Here is a 23,644-nt window from a genome sequence, read left to right as displayed (position 1 = left end):
CAATATGAACATGGCGAATTTTCGCCTAAAACATTCGACTCGCCAATGCATTCGCTTCGCCAGTGACAATACCAGCATAAGACGAGCAGAAGAGGAATCCCTATAAAAGTGGAAGGGTATAGTGCAAAAAGTTAACTTGGCGATGGCAAAGTAAAATAACGTAAGCATGGACGTCAAGAACGGAACGCCCCAACTAGACGAACTCTTCGACGTCATCAAAAGCTACTGCAAAAACTGGCTTATTGCAAAAACCGAGAAAAGCGGGCACTTTAAGCAGACGCATCACGACCCCTAAGACTGCAACCTCGAAGCGGCGTGCGACAAGACCTGCGGAGCCGCGAGAAACAGTCATTACCACGATACGAAAATGACGGACAGTGGCAAAAAGTTTTGCCTAAAAAAGCCAGAAATTCCCACTCCAACGAAGAAGCGCCTAAAAACGCAAAAGAGAGGCAACAAGTCAGGAACTTGGCTGCAAATCAGAAAGCAAACAATATGGCTAAGCGACAAACAGAGGCCGTTATCATAAAGCCAGCGGAAGGTAATAGCTACGCCGAAGTCCACAAGAATATCCGTAGCAAGAGAGATCTTACAGAATCAGAGGTTAAGATCAATTGATCCGAAAAGATCAATTGAAAGAAAAAAACGGGCCCAATTATTAGAGGGAGAGAAAAGAAAGTCTACAAAAGCCAGCTTCTGCGAGGCATTTAAGACTACTCTTAAAGAAACTGCAACTGTAGCCGACCTTAAAACTGAGGCTACTATAGAAATCAGAGACCTCGACTCCCTCACAACAAAATAGGAAATAGATAGAACAGAACAAGGTGCTTGCATAGAATGAGGCCATCYAGGTCATAAATTGAAAGAGTGCGACAATCCTAACAACACTAAGGCTAAGCACGAAAAAGTCAATCATATCCCGGGCTCCGCACCGAAGCAAATGAATATCCTACAGGCCAACGTACATAGATGCAAGGCTGCTGATGCACTACTTTCGCAAATGGTGATGGAGAGTAACTACGAGATAATCATCATAAGCGAACAATACCAAAAGAAAGAGAGACGTACCTGGGTAAAAATAGCAGCTCAATAACTGCCACTATATGGTTACCGTCAACGTGCAACGTCATCACTGTAAAAATGGAAACGGCAACGGTTTCTTCTGGGCCAAATGCGATAGTATACAGGAATTCCAAGGAAGCTCGACAATATAGAGGACACAGCCAGGTCTATAGAAGGTCAATTGATTATCGTAGGAGACATAAAGAGTCCCGGACTCGAAAGGAAGGCGCATTATAGAAATGGCTAAGATTAATAGTGCTCAATACGAGAAATACAACCACGTTTAGAAGAGCGGGATGCGAGGAAACCACACGTTACCCTATCAACAGAACGCATGGCATGCTCAATAAAGATTTGGAAAGGATTACACTGACAGCGATCATCACATTTCAATTATAATCGACACTGGAACAAACGTTAACCAGCACAGAAAAACATACTGGAACACGAAAGCAGAACATTGCGAAACTAGATACCTCGAAATTAATCTCCGCAATAGACGACCAGAACCCATCTAGCAACTCCCCCATAATTGAAAGAAAAACTGTCGAGCACACAATGCTTAATAAAACAAGAGCCTGTATAAAAAAAAATGCCCACGACTTCTTACAGCGAGCATAAAGCAGCAGTTTACTGGTGGACTCAAAATATCGCTCAACTCAGATGTACATGCCTCCACCTTCGCAGATCCTACACGAGATCCAGACGCAGAGGAGCCGCATCCCAAGAAGCCGAGCAATACAAAGCGGCAAAAGAGGAGCTAAATCACGCCATCGACGACACCAAAAAGAAAAAGTGGGTGGAGCTACGCGATGATTTAAACAGGAATCCCTGGGAAATCGGGTATAAAACAGTGATGAAGAAACTCGGCGCTCGAGCAAAGCCGCTTAACCGCTGTCAAATTGGATCACATCGTGAATGCACCATTTTCCACACACGAAATAAGGGGTAGTGATTAAGGCCAATAAATTACTCGGCCCGGACGGGATCCCAGTAGAAATCCACCAAATAATTACTGCAGAGCGCCCGTCAGTACTACTTTATGTACAACGCCTGCAACGGATATTCTTAGGACACAAAAAGCAGTAAACTAAGTAGGCGTAACACTGGACCCCAGACTAACCTTCTGGGTACAAATCCAGCACGCCGCAGGAAAGGCACCGAAGATCACCTCTTAACTGAGTCGATTAATGGCCAACAAAGGAAAAGCGGCGCAAGGTATTGGCCAGAGTGCACCGCACCGCAGCCCCGAACAGAGACCGGCGATGCTATATTAGTTATAAGCGGAAATGTAGCAATAAATGGGACACTGAAAGTCGTGGCAGATGTACGGCCAGGTTTTTAAAAGATCTAGACTCATGGACAAGCCTATATTCGGAGAGGTCCATTTTTACACAACCCACGTGTTATCTGGTCACGGATACTTCAAAAAGTACCTCCACAAAATAGGAAAAGTGTAAGCACCGTCATGCCTACAAAACGACGCGATAGACGACGACGTCGAATACACAGTTTTTGAATGTGTGCGCAGACAAGGAGCAAGCAAACTGGGGATTATACAGAAATTCGCAGCAATCTTGCTACGAAGCAAAAAGCGGGTCCTACATGCTGGTGCGAAGATGTAAATCTTTCATTGGAAAAATGAAAAATGGAATACAAATGCGGTTCCAGGGGGGGGTTCCAAGGGGGTTTTAGTGACATTCAAGTGGCACATACCACTTTCTACCCTATTTTTTTTTCTTTCTTATTATCTAAAGCGTTGATAATATTAAACTGAACCGATTCATATATGGTTTTCGAAAATTTAATCCTATTATGTTTAATGATGTGCCCAAGATACTTACTGAGTCTTGGAAAAAATGTGACCTTTCGTCTCAAATCTTCATATAGGCTTTAGTAGTGCATTTATTACAGTTTAAATGTGTTCGATATGTTCTTCGGGTGAAGAAGATAATACTAGTACATCGTCTAAATAAACTTATGCAAATTTACCAATACACTCCCGTAAGATGCCGTCCACGCAACGTTTAAAAATTGAGGCTGTGTTTTTCAACACAGACGGCGTCCCAACAAACTCATACTTTGCTCAAATGAATGCAATGCAGTATTTTCTTTACCAGATTCATTTATTAAAATTTGGTGGGATCCTGATTCTAAATCTTTAGTTGAAAATAATTTGTTTTTCCTAACTTTCATATAGTTATATTCACACTAGATATTAGATATCAATCTGTGATTGTCTTACCATTTTTGGAAATCAACTACCATTCTCAACGGCTTACCTTGTTCGTCAGTACTTTTTGTTTGTGATGCATTTTTATTACCTATTTTTATATTAGAAAAAATTTTCAATGAAAAATGTTAAGCCTGTGACTATGAATCTCCCGAAGTGCCTTGAATACATTACAAACTCGTTACGGGATCATCTAAAACAAAAAAATTATAAGCGTTTTAAAGGTGATGTATTTCTCGAGGTAATCTGATGGAGGATTTTCTTTCTATTTTTATTAAGAAATTAACCCCGATTTTTTTTATCTTTAATCACGCTTTTTTCCAAGTGCAGCAAAAAAAAAACGAAAAAACTTTTCTGATTACCTCGAGAAATACATCAACTTTAAACGAATAAAAAATTTTTTGTTTCAGATGATTCGGAAACGAGTTATAATATTCCACTTTTTTCAAGGCGCTTCTGGAGATTCATCACGATAGTCTTATTTATTAATATTTTTCATATTATATTATTCATGTCGCCGCAAAAAAAGAAACACATATATATCCTTTTTTTAGTCTTTAAAACCTTATGTCGAGACCGCCCACCACTTTTACCGACAACAAGGCTAAATCTTATAAATCAAACCGGCCCAGCTGGAATAAAAAAGATTGAAGCTAAATCAATAGGAGTAAACTTCCTAACCAAGGCCCTTAACCTGTCGCTCACCACCACTTTTCAAATAGCCGATGTGTGGAAAATCAGAAGAGAGGTCCCACTACTGAAACCTGGGATTCCCGCCAACATAGGGGAGTCTTATCATTTCCCCAGTAGCGAATACACTTTAGGCCTTGCCACTCCCGACATTCAGACCATCAGCATGGCTTCTGTAAAGTGCATAGCACCTCCACAGCACTTAGCGTCATAAAAGCCCAGGTAGTTTAGAGCCTAAACCAAAAACCACCCAAGAGGATTATATTATGATGCATTTAGATGTGTCCAGTCGAACATTTACATAGAGAGGCGTGTATGGTCTGGTTAAGGAATATAATGAATTTCTCTCCAAGCAGTTTCTGATGGGATGTTTTCGCAGAAACCGCCTCCAAGGAACATAAGGAGGTATTTTCATGACTACAGCGACGACATCGGACAGTAGGATGAGCAGACTTTGGACACAACTCACTTCAGACAAATACCGACCGCCATTTTGAGTGGAGCCGCTAACACCTTCACGGGCTCCCTCTTCGTAAATGGCGTACGTTGAGTCAAACCAACACCCATTGCAGACGACGAGCTAGCAATTCCCACACAATGTTAGGGTCGGTAAGTGTGAATCTGGGAAATGCGTAAACAAAGGGGAGGCAAAGGGGATAACTCTCCTCTCCCCATTAGTGAAGACGCTTGAGACCTTGCTATTCCCGATTTTATTCATCAGCTGAGTCTAGCCAGCCACCAGCATGGATTCCGAAAAGTTCACAGCACGACCACAGCACTCAGCGTCATAAAAGCCCAGATGTACAATTTTTTTTTGAAATTTCAAATTTTTAAAAGGAATGATAATATACTATACAAATATATTTATTTGAGATGTAGAATACAAAAAATTGAAAACAAGTGTTCAAATTTGTCTTAATTTTAACTCAATACTTAACCAAAAAGTCTGTAATTTTGGTCTGTTTATATTTTCAAGTGTCAAAATGAGGTTTCTCGCTATTGCAAACTACTTTTGTTTTGGAAAAAGCCAAGCTATTGTGAATGAAAAAAATAGTGAGCTGGCAATACCTCTAGTTCAATATACTAGCTGTGATAGGTTATGACAAGCCAACATAATTATGTTGGCTAAGTCTTCCATACAAAATAAGCTAATAGCTTAATTTGCTGGTCAAATAAAATATGCCTATTGTGAAATGTGTTCAACCAATTTAAAATATAGAATAGAATATTTATAATCGAGATGAATTTATTTGTCCGCTGGATTTAGTTAAAAATTAAATTTCGTCACATATACTACACAAATTACGATCCCAATAGAAATCACATTGGCAGCTTCATCGCCATCTACAACGATGCAATAGTCAGCGTTTGAAACACTACGCTACTCTAGTATCATTTAATTTTGCTATTGCTACCACTCTCACTTTATAGGCATAATAGCAGGAACAGTGAAAAATGTAGAATCGTGGGTCGTGTCAGCTGATACGACCTATCTTATGGGTGCGCAATGTAAGTGCACAGTGAAAAACGCTGCTCCCTTCTCTGTTTGACGTAGGATGACGTGGGAATCTACAGCATTTTGGTTTTTGCCGTGGAAACGTGTCAGCTGATTGCTCTCTCACAACCCAGGGTTGCCAATATCTATATACTGTAGTAATTATCAACTTTTATAATTCAATCTGTTCAATATGTTTGAAATTTTCTTAAAATAACTCAAAATCAGAGTCGAATACTATTATTTATAAATAAATAAACTATTTTTAATAGTTTGTTTTCAGTTTTGATATTTTATATAATAAAAAATTGTAATTAAAACTATATATCCGTATTGAGCAATGGCAACATTGTGCAAATGAAAACAAACAAAGATGGCTGAATTCTGCGTTTTTGCCACGTTTTTCACTGTTCACACATTTTGCGATGTGGAAGGAAAAGGAAGGAAGGCAGTAGCGTTTTTTACTGGCTCTGCTATAACAATGTAAAAGTATGTGGTCTGCTCTGCTCTGAGTTTTGTTAGGTAAAAATACCTATAACTACAGCATTAGCCAAATATGAAGTGCTGTACTATGCTCTGTCGTAGCGGTAGCAAAAAATTGGTAGAGGTAGTAGAGCAGAGCTAATTAAAATTTTCATGTGCTATAGCTACACATTCTAAACTTTACATTGTTATGCTATGGCTCCCGACAATGTGAGAGCGGTAGCTATTGCATAGCAACACAATTCTAGAAATTTTGCTGCTACGGAGTAGTAAATGAAAAGCCTGGAAATAATACCTTAAGAAGAATAAGAATAAGAATAAGATAAAGAATGAGGATTGCACCGCGACCTAGGGTCTATTGTGCCCTCTACCAACTCACAGCGTTGCACTTAGCCCCAGCAAATTGATGAATTCCAATATCCTGCTAGGTGCTAATGAGGCGATACCTTACTACTGCCTACAAATTTCTGACAAACCGTGCCGCACACCACGTTCGATCATGAAAAAATCACCGGAAACCTCTTCAGGCCTCGAAAACCGTTGACTTCTTAGTTTGTTTTCTAATTACAGGAATAAAAAGAAGTCAATCGGTGTCAATAGTAAATGATGGATGACTCAACATATCGATGTTTTGAGTGCTTAAAAATGCAGATGTTTAGTCTACGTGCCTTCGGCGGYTGGTTTTCCAGAGTTCTCGAAAGGCTACTGGCAAACAAATGGGTATGCACTACTGAGAATTTCCTCTTGTGCCTTGTTAAAGTGGTATGTTTGCGGCATTTCAAGTGTTTCCAAAAAAAGAGGCAAGCATTTACTTGGAAATGCTTTGTGCCCGAACAACTTTTGCTCGATTTGGCACATCTTGAAACACCCATACAGTCGACTTTAACTCGTAAATTCAGTATTGAATATGAAAAAATAGCGCTCGTGTGTAAGTTGCCAGTTTGCAACACTGCGGCCGCCAAATATCGAAAAATAAAGGGCATTCGCAATATTTGATCCAGTACAGTGAACAAAAAAAAATTGTACGGCGAAGGGGTTGTCATTGAAGTGTCCTATATCCTAAACTATTAAAACTTTTCAGTTGCATCCAGGAGTGAAAAAAATTCCTTTTGATTAATTTTAAGAATGTAAATGGATTTTTTTTCTTCTAAAATTTTATTAATTTTACGAATATAAATGGAATATTTTTTTTCTCTAAAATTTAAAAAATCCTAAAAGACTACGTTTTCAAAGATCAAAAGAACTGTTGTACAGTTCCCATTATTCTTTACAAAATTTCTCCGATGAGAACCAGTTTACCGACGTTATTTGCACCTACTGCGCACCTTTTGCCACACACCACACAATGCCGATTCTACCATGCTTGATAGTATTATTTCAATTTTGTCCTTCAGAGCTTAGACTTCCTTACTCCTTACAAATCAATTACTATCAGATCCAAATTAACCAAAACTCCTTATCACTTTAGATATAATACATAATTCGTTTTGCAATATTTATTGTGTGATTTGTTTCGTGGTGTGTACGCTCTAAAATAGGGTGAGAGCAWGAAGTTCGAAACAGCGTCGATATTTTAGGGGATTCCTTGATACTCTGAGAAGCTTAGCTTTCAGCCTGGGCATCTAATTTTTTTCAGTCGTTCCACTATCATCAAGAATCCAACCTCACCAGTCTTTTTGAGCAACATTATGTTTTTTAGAAAAGATTTCATATCAATATTTTACCAGAGCTTCCTCTGGTGATGTTCACCATCTTTTCTTCAAAAACTATAAATAATACAGTTTGACCATACGCAAATATTATAATTCAAAAATGAAGGTGCTTACTTGATAACTGCATTCAAAGTGTTGCCAAAGTAAATGCATTTTTTTCTTGTTTGCTTTTCAAATAAGATATCTTAATTTTTTTGTTATAGCATCATAATTGATTTATTGTTAAAACATTTATAAAAATAAGGAAAATACATAATATTCGCATATTTTTACTTTTGATTACATCTTAACAGCTGAAATAGTTTAAGAGAAAGACACTTCTAAAATCAAAACATCTCTTTGTAAAAGTTTTTTTTTTTCTTCAATGTATATGTTATGGTAGAGAAAAATACAGATATTACAAAGCCTTGAAATGAGACCTATTTGAACACATGGTCAGTTGTGATCGACTACGATGTAATTTGGAAAGTCTCCAAAAATCTTAGCAGCACCAAGAGAAACTGTGCGTGCTGCTTTTCTCAGTAATGTATTTTCTATTTTTGTAACCTTAACTTATTTTCATTCACAATGTTCGACTTGTTGGATTTGAATTACCTGAGTCTTGTAATAAGATAAATAAATAAACGCTGAACTTGTGTTACTTACCAAATTTAGGAATTAGAATATCATCTTTATTCGTAATACTACGTTGAAGCGAAAGCAACGCTTGTAGCCACTTTAACATCTCAGCTTCAGTTTCTAAAACCATGCCGAAGCCACCGTCTTTCGTTGCAAGTGCTATTACATAGTCATGCTTTGTATCTAATCTCCGATTAATATTAAAGCAGTTCTCTAATTTTACCACACGTTTTGGAGCTAAGCCAGACTTAAACTTTCTCATGCTATCAAAATATTCCAACCGGGCGCCCTCTTGGATAGTATCTCTGTATAATACAAAAAACTTTTTTTTCATTGTATTCAATTTTTTTTGGTATCCAGATAACATCAAACCGTCCTCATAATTCGTGTCGATAACTTTTGACATTTTATCCTATAGATAAAGTAAATTGTAAGCAATTATTATCAATATTTTTTAAATTAATAATTTCGACTAATATTCAAAATTAACATCAAAAATATTTAGTTAGACGTCAAAATTATTTAAATATATATATAAGGTAGAATTAGGAAGTATTTCAATATGCAAATATAATATATTACATTTACGGTTGCTTTAAATCGCATTTGATATTGTCCTTCAAATAAAAGGCTCTACATATTTTTACATTTTCCTTTTGAAGAAATATCAAAAGTGATTTATAATTAGACCATAAACCATCGGATAATTAATGTTGATGAAAAAGAAATTCACCCTGGTTTCTATGTTTGGCTCCAAGTTCCATCTCCATAATCTTTATCGAGTGTCCAGTGAGAAACAGGCAACAGTAAATTTTGTTTAGAATTGGTAAAACTTTTACCGAAACGTTTCAACCGATGTAACAAGTTTATGGCGATGATTGCCTATCCCATAGCAGAGTGCACGAGTAGTTTCAACATTTTCAAAGTGGTCGTGAGGACATACTTAAATGACAATCAACAAGTGGGCCAATCAAACTAAGTGACCAAAAAAAGCTATACTGAAGCAGGAGACTATTTAGGAAGTAAATTGATTTTGCTAAAAAAACCATTAGTTCACCTTTTTTTTAAAGGTCCACCTTGTATATTTGTATTGTAAATCGTAGGGACTATATCAGTATAAAAAATTTGTGGAAGGAAAGAAAGGTCGTAAAATTAAATTAAAAAATATGGAAACAATGACGTTCAAGTAAATCTAAAATTGGCGATTCAATAGATTATAATTAATTTGTATATTCGTCAAGGAATTATGAAGTTATAGTGCTTTAAATATCTCTGTTAAAGAAGCTGATAGTATCAGTAATTCAAAGGGATATTAATAACTAGACAAAAGTGTAATGAACGGCGTTTATTAAGATAACTGGAAAGCAATTGTTGGAACATAAATTTATTTCTTAAAACATTACGAAAATTTCCACCTGTTTTTCAATAGTTTATTTTCAGGAAATTATTTAAGCTCCATCTCGATTAAAATCAATGAATTAATATATTTTATTATTGTTAGGCTGTCCATAATTTGTCTAAATTTTTCTCAAAATGTTTTACCTTACTTGAGGGGGTATTCTAATCTAGAAATTAAAACAAAAAAACATTTTTCGATAATTTAGATATTTAAATTATTTCTCAGAACTACTTTTTCAATGCAATTGTCTCAAGTTCTAATCAGCCATTTACTTGAAATGTGGCTTGACTATTTCATGAAACAACAAAAAATAAAATAGCTTTAATATATTATAGTACAATCAAATTTGAAAAAGATGAATTTAAAATTAGTTCAATAAAATTAATATTGTAGTACATATGTATATTAATGTTTTAATAATACATTACATGACTTAGCCAGCATAGCCGCTGTCTTTTAATTCGCTGAACTATGTCAAGATCGGAGTATATCTCCTACAGCTCATCGTTGAATCGAATGCGATATTCGCCGAGCGCAATGCGCAAAAGACCGTAAATCTTTTTCAGAACTTTTCTGTCGAAAACTCGCAACGTCGACTTATCAGATGTTGTCATCACCATATAGTAGGACGGGAATAATGAGTGACTTAAGTATATAGTTTTGTTTTTGTTAGTCGAGAGAGGACTTTACTTCTCAATTGAATAATTAGTGCGAAGTAGCACCTGTTGGCAAGTGATATTCTACGTTGGATTTCGAGGATGACGTTGGCGCTGGTGTTGCTGCTGGTTCCAAGATGGACGAAATTATCTACAACTTCAAAGCTATGATTGTCAACAGTGACGTGAGTGCCAAGTCGCGAGTGCGACGACTGTTTGTTTGTTACAGGAGATATTTCGTCTTGCAATAGTTAACCACCAGCGCGGTTGTTAAGATCAATAATATCAATATCTTCAGCAAACGCTGAAGTAGGTTGAACAAGAAAAAACGTTAACTTCGGCTGCACCGAAGCTAATATACCTATCACAAGTACATTTCTTTTAGTAACTGTGTTCAGTTTATATGGAAGCTATATGCTATGGTAATCCGATCGGAACAATTTCTTCGGAGATTACATTGTTGCCACGTCAAATGCGAAAGGATCCATAAAATTTTTTCGGAGATTGCATTGTTGTCTTAGAAAATAATCTATACCAAAATTTGTGAATATATCTTGTCAAATACAAAAGTTTTCCATACAAAAACTTTTTTCCGATCGTCCCATCGATGAGCAGCTTCTCGAAGAGAAAATGATGTGCAGACACAATTTCAAAACGATATCTTAAAACTGAGGAACTAGTTCGTATATATACAGACAGACGGACATGGCTAAATCGACTCAGCTCAACATACTAATCATTTATATATATACTTTATAGGGTCTCCGACGCTTCCTTCTGGGTGATACAAACTTCGTGACAAATTCAATGTAGCCTGTGCTGTATAAAAAGTCACACGAAAGGGAGTCGCAGCTCAAAAGTAACTTTGAAATCGACGGAGCGGTGTCTGTCATTTGGCGCATGGTGAATATCTTGTCGGTTGTTGATTTGTCAGTAGGGTGAGTCGATTCCGGACCAACCAACCAACCATATGTTTTAGTCTGAATCTGTCAAATTTATTGATAAAATCAGATTTTGTACTAAACTTTCGCACTTGTTGCCTAGATTTCAGTGTAGAGCGTATAAAACGATCACAAGATTGGGGGCCAATAACTTTAGAAGATGCCTCTGTCAGTGTGAGAGGGGAATTCATTAAATTTCCATACCTCTGCAGTGCCACCCGACAGCTATTTTATGAGTTCTTCGTTAGAAACTGAATAAAGAACTGTTGAAATAGTCAAGGTAATAGTCTTCCAATTCATCATATCGTAATAATTAATAGCTTTGAAATTCAGCTTTGTCACTTTATTACATCTAACCCTTCCATTTACAGTGTCAGACTCTGCTTCTCTAGCTGCCAGAAAACGGTCAATGGCCAAATTTCTGACTTCTATCCGTTCGTCAGTCATCATWCTATGGAGAATGTTTTCTGGAAGAGCAAAGAAAGCATTCTGTTGAATGGATGAATCGACAACCTTGCGCAGTTTAGCAGTAAGTATCTCGACCTTTGAATTGCAGCATAGAGATGGCGCGAGCCATCTTTGATTGAACTGTTGAATCTTATTGAGAACCACAAAGGTGAGTAAACTGTAAGTATGTACTTGACVAWAATCTTTATTTCCTTTGTTGGTTTGTCAGTAGAAATGTAGAGATTTGCACATGTTACCTGGATGCATCGACGCTAAATCTGAGGAACATTGAACGGAAATAGCTGCTTCTGATATTTTATAGAGATAAGCTGGTCTGTGCTGAGTTGGGTCGGATTAATAACCTCAGAAGGTAATTTGCAGGATGGAAAACTTTCAAATTTCACAACAGGCAACTTCTTACAATCAGGGAGTACTTTACCTATGTGGTCAGAAAATGTATTTGGACTCTTGGAAGTTCGTTGAAATGTAGAAGACAAACAACCCACTACAATGGCCTACCTATTCTTTTTTCTAGTTTTCGAATGATTCCATCTTTCCAACCTGTGTTCGTGTTGGTGCCATCAGCACCGACAACTTCTAGATGTTCCACATCAACTGAATTGTCTTGTAAATGTTGGCATATAGCTTACGTCTCATTCTCAGCTGACCCGGAAGGAGAGCTGACGTGCCAAAGTAATGACAACCAGGTTCCGCTATAAGAGAAATATGTTCCTCTTTGACAGTGTCGCGTTAGTACTTTTCACCTTCGCTGACTTGTGTAAGTGTATTGTCTTTGCGGCCGTCAAAATACAGCCTTTATACAGAGTCAATACTTTCGGTGTTTTGGAGCTTAACTCCAACACTTTTTTTTGCCGACTAATCYTGCATTTGTCAGTGACAAAGCTAGCCTGATCCTCTGTTATCAAACAATTATTGAAACAATCAAGGCCGCTGCTCTATCACTTACTCCAAATCTTTGGGCAGCTAAAGCAGTGTGTTTTAATACTAGTGTGTTTTGTTTGGATGGAAGAGAAAATTCATCATCAGTATCGCACCTACATTGTTGTCGTCTGTATGAGAGTCTAGCTGATCTGAATGGTCACGTGTTCTAGCTRATACTTTTCTGGTAAGTGTTGATGTTGAATGACGTTTTGAAAGSTTTTCTTTACGTTCATTTTTCTTTGTAATCTTTTTTGTTTTAGGTAGATCAACACTTCCAATGCGACCAATTCTTCTGGTTCTCTGGACCAAGAGAAATGGTTGTTCATTGATAGGAACTTTCCTTTCCTTTGGACAAGTGCAAGAAGAAAAATAAATGCATTTACAAGTAGCGATGTCAAATAATTTTCCGGCAGAAGACACAAAATCGTCTCTTTTAGACCTCAAACCTATTGGGTTCCTTAAAAAAATTTGATTAATAGTCAGAAATTTCTTATGGTATGTGGTGAGCATTTGTACAACTCTGGTGTGTGAAACTATCGGAATAGATGACTTTTTGAAAGTATTTTCAACCCTTTTTGCAACTATTTCTGTAACCTMTTTACTCCTAGGTTCATAGTTGTCGCCTCGGAGTCGCCCTATACGAAATCTTTCAAACTGATAACACAAAAGAACATCCTGRCAAGAGTGAAGGAACTCGATGAACAAATATTTATGTGGAGACCAGTCCGATCATGTCGTATGGCGCAGGGAAATGAATGTAAGTGATAGAACTCGGCGAAATCAACGTCAAGAGTGAAGGAACTCGATGAAAAAATGTTTGTGTGGAGACCTATCCGAACGTGTCCTTTGGCGTAGATGAATGAATGTGAGTGATAGCACTCGGCTAAATCAAAGTCAAGAAGTGTGGCCGCATGCCGATTTTCACCTTGCGCTGTGGCACGCCGCATTTTCGCTCGTATCTCGGGAACGGCCTGTCCTACGGCCAGGATCACATATACTATTTCGGTAGCAAATGATGTGACAAATAACTTTTGTTTTATACATTTTGCCATRARATGCGTATTTCAGGCGCTAGGTAGACAATTTCACGATTTTAGGCGAATTTCCDAAATTTYAAGGCCGGAGTTGGGGTTGAAGATGCAATYCGATCTCAAAACAAAAAGTTGCATTGGAATCAGGAAGTACTATATAGGTTGACAGTGGGCTTTAATCTTTCACACAATATGCTCGATAGATTATACGCGATATTGAGGAGGCTTATACCACGATAGTTGGCGCAGATTGTAAGTTTTCCGTTTTTGTGGATGGGCAGAGCACACATAAATTCCAATCGTTGGGAATGCTTTCATTCAACCTTATTTTACAAAGAAGCTGAGACATGCTCTTTACCAGTTCTTCACCGCCGTGTTTAAATAGCTTGGCCGGTAATTCATCGGCTCACGCCGCTTTGTTGTTCTTCAGACGAGAAAGTGCTATTCGAACTTCTTCATGGTCGGGCAATGGTACATCTGCTCCATCGTTATCGATTGGGGAATCGGGTTCGACTTCTCCTGGCGTTATGAATTCACATCCATTAAGAAGGCTGGTGAAGTGTTCCCTCCATAATTTTAGTATGCTCTGGGCACCGGTTACTAGATTACCTCCTTGGGTTCTACAAGAGCATACTCCGCTCTTGAAACCTTCTGTAAGCCGTCGCATTTTTTCGTAGAATTTTCCAGCATTACACCTGTCGGCCAGCTTGTCAAGCTCTTCATACTCACGAATTTCTGCTTTTCTCATTTTCTGTCTGCAAGTGCGTCTCACTTCCCTCTTCAACTTTCGGTATATATCTCATCCCGCTCGTGTTGTCGTCGATCGTGACGGTGCGAGGTAGGCAGTCTGTTTTATCTCCGTTACGACACGGCTCTCCTCGTCGCTGTTCTTTTGCATTTTTCAAAAATTAGTGGTTTCGGTTGCAGCTGTACGTAAGGAGCTTGAAATGCCGTCTCACGGTTCCCTTATACCGAGTTATTGACGAGTGTTCTCGGAGATCATGAGTGCAAGTCGAGTAGAAAATCTTTCGGAAATCTATGTGTTGTGATTGCATCTTCTCGATATCGAACCTTCCTTGTGTTTGTTGAACTGCCTTTTTTGCTGCACAGAGGCGTGTGCGTATCTTGGCTGCAACAAGATAGTGCTCCGAATCGACGTTAGGATCTCGGAACGCGCGCACATCTGAAACATTCTAGACGTGTCTTCCGTCTTTCACAACATGGTCGCCCTGGTTGGTGATCACATTATCCTTCTCTTCCGTCGGGGCCTGATCGCAAATCAGCGAAATGTTGAAGAACCTCAATATGAGAGGTGAGTTCATTTTTTCACGAATACATCAACCAGCTGTGCAGCGGCACCTTCGCAATTAAGGGACCGGACAATCCAGGTGCACGCTCTTAAATCGTAATCCTTATTTCATTTGCAGTGGTCGCCATCAAAATGGGGTCTCTTATCCGAAACTTTTTATGCTAGGGCGGGAAAATATGGTTGTCATTTGCTGGTCTTACCGATTTACTTTTGTAGCGTACATCTAAAAACCATCGGTCTTCAAAGTGAAGGTCAAAAGTCTCAAGATGGACGCATATGGGATTTCTCTAGCGAGAGACCTAGAACTTGTATAGTAATCAAGAACAATATTGATTAAGCTAGATGTAGATGTCAAGCAAACAGGGATACCTTCCGGGATAAGCTTAGTATCCAGCTCTCAAGAAATGTAAAAACTTCATATAAAAAAATGCTTAAGAAACGGTCAAGAAACTTTCCTGCGATAAATTTACTTGTGCTAGTATGAAGCTCTAAAGTTATCTATACTAATTTTTAAATCAATCAACAATTGTTTCTTGAACGAAATTCAAAGTAATCGTTAAATTCATCATAAATTAGTTAAATTCATTATTATGAAGTACTTATATTTCATTTTGAAATATTGTATAAAACTTAACAATCATCAACAACACTCCTTAAACCGCAATGAAAATATTAATGTTACTTCACAGAGACATACATAATACGCACAAAGTTTATTTTCTTTGTTTATTCTCTCTTGCTCTTCTAATGTGGATCATTCACAATGCGTAAAAAGCTGTCAAAATTACTTGAGAAATAATTTTTTGTTGAGCAATTACTTGAGAGCTGGATACCAACCTATACGCTAAAAAGAATGTAAAAACATAAGTAGGCTGTTTAATAAGGCGAAACGTACGGGGATTTGGGAGAAATATAACTGCAATCTCTTATAACATGGAGATTAAGTCTGCAAACCAGGATGGTCAAACTTTAAGAAGTTCTGTGAAAACGTCACCTCTACACGGAGAAGAAGATCAATATACCCAAGGTAAGAAGGAAGGTCTATTCACCGTCAAAATCTATCAGGTTAATTAGTCCAAGTTCCTTTTTACTACAATATCAGTCTACATATGAACTAGCATGTTTACAGATCAAGCTAATCAACCAAGCTAACTTCGACGATGCGGACTTCGCTGGAAGAAGAAAAGTAATGTTATGCGCCTTCCTAGACATCAAACCCTTGACAACACGTTTCATAAGAGCGGAGCCAGGGCACTGGAGAAAAGGAGATGGATAGATCCGTACTGCGCCCCGGAATAACTGAAACCATAGTAGGAGATACCAGGATTCGTCTCGGCACTACAAGCGGTTGCTCACGGAGTGGACTGCTATCCCTCCTGTTATGGAGCATTATAGTGGACGACCTACAAGTTTTGCTAACTGACAATGGCATCTGCTGTCAAGGATACACAGATGACATTGTTATTATAGCCAAAAAGAAATTAGAGGACACTCTACGACTTTATATAAATGGGTTTAAACCTGGCTAACGGATAGTACTGGGTTGAGCTGAACATCTACCCCTCTAAGACGATCATCGTCCAATTCACGAGATCTAGGTCGTTCCCCGGCCAAGGAACCTTACTCTTTTGGGTAGAGCGGTAAAGATGACTAACGGTCAAATACCTTGGTCTTACAATGGATTGCATTCTGCGGTAGAATCAGCATGAGTTCCTGACAATGGTCATAGCGACTGAACCACTAGTGGTGGCAATCGGCCAGCTGGTAAACTCCTGGGCTGCAAGCAAAGGGTTGTTTAGTGGTTGTACACCATGATCGGGCGACCGATAATCATGTATTGGGCGGTGGCTTCGGCCTCAAAAGTTTCGCAGACTTCATTAGGACTCGTACTATTGCTACTTGCAAGCATCTACATGTCAGACGCTGTCTCTTATACACATCTAGATGTGTATAAGAGACAGACTTCACTTAGTAATCGGTCAGGTAGCGAAGCACAAACAAAATAACAGCAGGAGGATGTAACAGACGTAAGGTAATCTTATCCCAGAGTTAAGTGGTGTATTACCTTTGGCTCTTCTCCAAAGAGACAGCATTACTTCAAGTAGGTTACAGCTAAGCACCAAGGCTGAATGGAATGATTCTCTCTCGAGCGACTGTTTACGGATACTACAATCAAGTTGTACCTAATAGCGCGAAAACATCGGAAGGAATTGGTGCAGAAGCCTCAGAACCATGCACTAAACTCTCCATACCTATTTGAAGTTTTACGAGCATTTTTCAGGCAGAAGTCTTTGCTATAAGTAAAAGCATAGAGATAAACCTCCACTTAACAACGTATAGCCATACTTAGCGGCACTTAAAGCAATATCTGCCTATGAGATCAAATCGATACTGGTGCAGAAGTGTAAAAAACGTCTGAATAGCGCGTAATAGGGTAAGAAAATTGCTGACTTAATACCACCCAAAGGTGTAGGAATTTGGTCTTGAAAATATTAATAGCATGTAGTCAACATATTCTGATGGGTTAGAGAATTTCCGAATTAATTATTTCTTTGAAAATATTAACTGTGGGTAGTATGCTTATATAATTTCCTACCACATTCATGGCAATTCCTTTTAAGGGGTGAGCCTTCTTCAGGGGCTTCAAAAAATCGCATTTGCCAATTTTTCTAATGAATTTTCCGAAACTGTATACCCATACACTCATACTGAATTGAAAAATTTTTTAAATGCTGTAGACATAATAAAAAATTAATTATAAATTTCCCTGACCCAAGTTAAAATTCCCTGACTTTACACTGACAATTCCAGAAATTTCAAATTCCCTGACACTTCCAGGATTTCCAGATCAATCGCCACCCTGACTTAGCATCATAAACCTTTGGGTTCGCTCAAGGGGCTCCGCATGGCGGTGTCCTCTCCCCGTTACTGCTTAACTTCTACATCTCGAAACTCCTACAGTCACAAGAGGCAGTTCCCATGGCATGTATTAAAAGGTAAACTATCTCTCCGAACTTTCTCACTTCTTATATGCATGGAACCTAACACTCTCTCCCACCAAGTCCACTGCGACTATATTAACGAACTGGTTGAAGGAGTATAGACTTCAGCTTAATATTGTAGTCGACGGCGTTAAGGTAACCCTGTCAATAACCTTGTGATTTTAGGTGTAACATTTGATATTCTATACCCCTTCACTCTTCATACGCCTGCGACTATCGCCAAGGTACAGAGTCGCAACAAAATACACGACAGGATGCTTCTTGATGTCTCCCATCAAACATCTATATAGTGATACGCTTATACTCCTAGTGAAAGAGCATAATGATCTCCTCTCCAAGCTGGTGGCTCTAGAGGTGTTTTCTGCGGAAACCTGCTTCCGCTGCTTGGGGCGGAACCGCCTCCTAGGAACATCAATCAGAGATATTTCCTTAATTACTTCGACGACATCGAACAATACGCTGACCAGACATCGAACGGAGTCTCCCCATTTTTCTGCATTACAAAATAAAAAGTGCTTATACCTTAAATTTCATGGCGCCGTTAGTTCTGCTTTCTCCAGACTGGACAAGGAAGCAACACAAATGAGTCTGGCAGTGAACGAGGGCAAGACGACTCGTGACGGTCTACAGTGACGTGAGTGCCAAGTCGCGAGTCTTGGCACTCAAGTCACTGTTGACAGTCATAGCTTTGAAGTTGTAGATAATTTCGTCTATCTTGGAATCAGCGTAAACACCACCAACAATGTCAGCCTAGAAATCCAACGCAATGCGAATATCGCATTCGATGGAACGATGAGCTGTACGATATATACGACGGCATTGACATAGTTCAGCGAATTAAAAGACAGTGGCTACGTTGGCTCATGTTGTCCGGATGGACGAAAACTCTCCAGCTCTGAAAGTATTCGACACAGTACCCGCCGGGGGAAGCTGAGGAAGAGGAAGACCTCCACACCGTTGGAAGGACCTGGCTTCACTTGGAATATCTAGTTGGCGCCACGTAGCGAAAAGAAGAAACGACTGGCGCGCGGTTGTTAACTCGGCTATAATCGCGTAAGTGGAGACTATGCCGATTAAGAAGAAGAAGAAAATAAAATCAAGTAAAAACAAAGACAACGCTGCGACGAAAAATTCTTCGTATTTGGTTTCTACGATGTGGCAACGCTCATTTTCTTCATAATTGTAAACACGCTAACCTTTTCAGCTTTGTATGTGCTAATTGATTTTTAAATTAACTAATTTAGCTAGGAGGATGGAGTCATGTCTAGACGTTCACGCAAGTTGGGAAAGTTCTCTGATTGCCTCTCAAATGGTTAGTGACCAGAAATGATTTTTTTACATAAGGAACAAGCAGCTCACGATTTCCGGTCTTTCGCCAAGTATCCTCTGGGTATCCAGAAACCATCGGTGAAGGCGAGCGAAAGGGAAAAGGCGAAACATCCCCTCCACACTGGGTTTGGGACCTGCCACGTAAAAAGATGCTACCAATGAAAAAGCATAAACATCCTCGGATGGAGACTCTCTTTTTATGAAGACCCCCTTTTTATGAAGACCATGGCAAAGGCACTAAGGATAACGATTTAAGGGCATGCCGTGTCGCAGCTGAGAGAAAGAACGCTGCCTACCTCGCAACGTTACGATCGACCACAACACGTGCGGAATAGGATAGATTCCATAAGTTGAGGAAAGGAAGACGCATTTGCAGACAGAAAAAGGGAAAGGCAGAAATGTGTGAGAATGGAGAGCTTGACAAGCGGGCTGACAGGAATAATGCTCGAAAATTCTACGAAAAGATGCGGCGACTAACAGAAGGTTTTACGGCCGGACCATGCTCTTGTAGAACCCCCCCAGTGGATCCAGTAACCGATACCCACAGCAAACTAAAATTACAGAGGGAACACTTCTTCAGCTTGCTGAAAGGCAGTGAAAGAATAACGGAGGCGGACCCGATTCCCCAATAGATGACGATGACAAATCTTGGAAAAGACCGGTGAGAAAAGAATCGTCACACACCACCTCTTCGACGTTTTTGGTGATCAATCATTGTCCTGAACACCCGCGCCATTAGTTTTGCTTTTTCCAGACTAGATAAGGTAGCAAAGCAAATTGGTCTGACTGATACAAATTAATGAATTTTTAAAAGCGAATATTTTAAAAAGTATAAGCCTTGACAACAATATTTTTACATATTCCTCCTCTGTGGAAGCTCCGCTATCAGTGCACACCCATTTATACAGGAATTCGTTGTCAGTCCCCGACCCCCAAAGTAATAGAATCGTGCCGAATTAAAATTGCTAAATGAAGAAAGACGAATTTTAGTGAAAAAGACTTTCAGCTAATCGATCATATTTTATATTTTCCAATGGCAGGACTCCATTTATAATTGTTAGCAAATAAATAAAATCCGCTACAAGTGTAAATATAGATAGATATCTAATTTTAAAAACTGCAAAAAGTGTAAAATGCGAATGTCTTTAAACTATAATGTGAATTTTGCTGTTTATTTTAATTATTTTGAAGTGAAAAATATTGGCTCGAATTTAGGAGTATTACGCGAAACATAGGAGTATTCTCTTGCTCTTGCAAAACCCTTGCGCGGTGCATGAATCTTCCACTTGGTGCAACGGCACAACAACAAACACACGCAATACAACCGCAACCCTGTTTTAGCTGTCATTTTACACAAATATTACCCTGTTAAATTGTTGATTAAGATAAGCTTCAAATAGATTTTATAATTTCTACTTAAAAAGGATTTGATACAGTTTTTTGTTAAGAATGATTACAGAATGTGCGCCAAATTCACAATATTGGTATAGTCGATAGAGGAGATTCTCCAGAAACAGCGTATATATAGCTATAGCCGACAAAATGCGTACTTGAAATAGTGGTAATTTTCAACTTTAGACGCAAATATCTCGAAAACCTCGATCTGGAGAGGTCCCTTTATCCGACCATGCGACTTGCAGCTGTTGAAAGCTAATTAGAAAGGCTCCCTTTTTGTTAGGAGCTGATAAGTATAATGGTAAAATGTATTGATATACCGTTATTTTTATTCCAAAAAACCTTACATTGTTTGTGTTACCCTATTTACTACGAAATTCGCTCAGTTTTGTAGTTGTGCTGTGGAAATTCTGTTAATTTTTTCTCAAACAGTAAATGCGTTACGATATAGGTGAATTAAGTGCGACAGCTAATTAGAAACACTAAATGGTGGTCGAAGGTATGATCGCCGTCCAATCAATCAAACATATTTTCTCCGCTAAGTGAAGTATGGTGGACGATCTTTCATTGTGTGGGATGTTTTATTTGATGTTATGATGCCATGAGCGGAAGAAAATTTGCCTGTTATAAGTAAGAGAACAAAGCATACGTCTAAGTTGGCACAAACGTTTTTTGAAGACAATACTATCAATGTTTTTGAGTGGGAATCGCCTAGCACAGACTTAAACCCGATAGAATATCTCTGGGTGATAATACACGTAAATTCGGAATCGATGTGATGCAATATTAAAGTAAAAGAGATAATCAACAAAATACTAACTGAAAGTAAGCAAGTTTTTGTAATATCATTATTTTTTGTTGATAAAATATTTTAATTTCTAATTAGTTATCGCACTTCAATCTTCGAATCCATATGTTTTTAATTTTTTTAAAACAATAACGAGTTTCAAACAATATGTTTACTATTAGCTTTTAAGTTTAACATAGATTTCTATAAAATAAGTAAAAATACAAAAATATACGTTATTTAATGGAAAATAACATCATTTACTACAGAATAGGTGTCGTTTCTAATGTATGCTGTATATTCCCGAAATTCTAGCACGGCATTCGGCTGCGATTTAGAAAAGCATCCCCCGATTTCGGGGTTAAAATGGGAATGTACGGTTGGAGCAGGTCGCAGATAAAAAATAAATATATATATATGTATATAGCTACCGCTGACTTAGGTTTTTGAGATATTTGCATTTCAAGTTCAACAATTCAAGTATTCAAAACGCGTATTTCTCCGATTTATAATGCATTTTACACTTACATAAAAGTATATTTAACTTTTATATTATTTTTTTATACTAAATAGTTCAAAAATAATTTTAATCCCATATCAAACTTTAATTAAAATCAATTTATTCGTACAATAAGAGAATTGCTGCAAACAAAAACAAAAAATTAGTGTTATCATATTTTGCAATGGAATAAAAATAAGAAATTCAACGCTGGAATTCTTCCCGGAACTACCTATTTCTAAGAAGGATGATCCCAAGTACCTCGTAATCAAATCACAGGCCKCCAGAAAACCTATTGCACCCACTTCTTGCTTTGCAGTACATAAAGGTATTCAGGCCATAAGCAAAGCCATTAACAAAATCACATCGCTTCGTGACGGCAGCCTATTTCTTTTGGCCAAATCGCTGACAAATTTTTACAAACCAGACATCTTCTCGGAGCTGGTGCTGTTGATATATCTCTTCACAACTCTCTGAACTCAGTAAAGGGTACAATTTACGCTCCATTTATCTGTCAACTTGCTGATGACGAAATAATTGATGGTCTAAAAGATCAAGGAGTATCCGATGTTYATAAATTTACGAAGATAAATAATGGTAATCGTGTACCTACTGGTGCTTTATTATTAACTTTTGATAAATATACTTTACCTAGTCGTATTGAAGTTGCCCTGCGAATGGTAGGCACCTTGCCGTGGTGCAGGGGCTTAAGTTGCAAGGCATATTCGGCACCCCCCAACCAGTGTGGGTGGTGTCAGTTGACACTGCCCATGCAGGGTGCCGGGTGCCGCATGCGTGCGGTAACCAAGAGCTACCACCTCCTAATCCAGGATGTTATGCGACTCCCGTGCCCATTAGATACCGCGTCATGGGGCTCTGGCGCGGCGGACCGTTGAGTTCCCCCTAATAAAACATACACCTGAAAGCTCACCTCGCCGGAYCTAAGGTCGTACGAACAAGATGAACGAAACTACAACAACAACCACCAAAAACACATCGACCACTACAACAAGGCAACGACCAACGCAGACGACAATGGACAATGACAACAACAGCGGTACTGCTGCAGGGCGGCTCAGGTTCTAAACGCAAGTTTAGCTTCCTGGACGCCCTATCGCCTGATGAGCGTGCGCTGTTTGAGGAGCATGCGAGAGATGACGATGATGACATACCCTCATGCAGCGGCACTCAACAGGCGGCATTTACTGCACCCACTMACAGCGCAGCGGACCACTCCGCAACTCCTCAAAGCATGATCAACCCGGAGGAGTCGCAACGATCTTGCGAAGTAGGATGCACGCGCAAACGAAAGAGGAGACGCAGGGGTCGTCTGCCCCCTCTACCACCATTGGGAAGTCCGGGTGGGAACGATGATCCTCGAAGGAGAGGAATGAGCGGTGCCGGCTTAAAATGGTACCCTAGGCACCTCCAGGAGGGAAGAACTCCTGAGGTAGCCGAAAAGCTCGCGAGGTACAGGGTCAGAGGCAACAGCACCTCCCCGGCCTCGAAGGTGCGTAAGGGCGCAAACACCGCATCCAACAGCAAGAGGAACAGCGGAGCTCGGGATAGCGGTCATGCAAACGCGAATCCAACCGTTAGGACTGGCAGCGGAAA

General features: G+C 39.0%; 1 protein-coding gene across 2 annotated transcripts in view; it reads right to left on the bottom strand.

Moving 5' to 3' along the window:
• LOC108976667 (insulin receptor substrate 1-like) overlaps window positions 1–23,644 on the bottom strand; it is a 57,576-nt gene that overhangs the window by 31,309 nt on the left and 2,623 nt on the right. For both annotated transcript variants that reach the window (XM_018945911.1, XM_018945912.1), the window contains exon 2: window positions 8,321–8,705. In XM_018945911.1, coding sequence (XP_018801456.1) covers window positions 8,321–8,705 — 385 coding nt within the window. The remainder of the gene's footprint in view (window positions 1–8,320; window positions 8,706–23,644) is intronic.

The sequence above is a fragment of the Bactrocera latifrons genome, unplaced genomic scaffold (genome assembly GCF_001853355.1).
Source record: "Bactrocera latifrons isolate USDA-ARS-PBARC rearing strain unplaced genomic scaffold, ASM185335v1 scaffold_799, whole genome shotgun sequence".
Classification (NCBI taxonomy): Eukaryota; Metazoa; Arthropoda; class Insecta; order Diptera; family Tephritidae; genus Bactrocera; species Bactrocera latifrons.
This window is presented reverse-complemented; position numbering and strand designations above follow the sequence as displayed.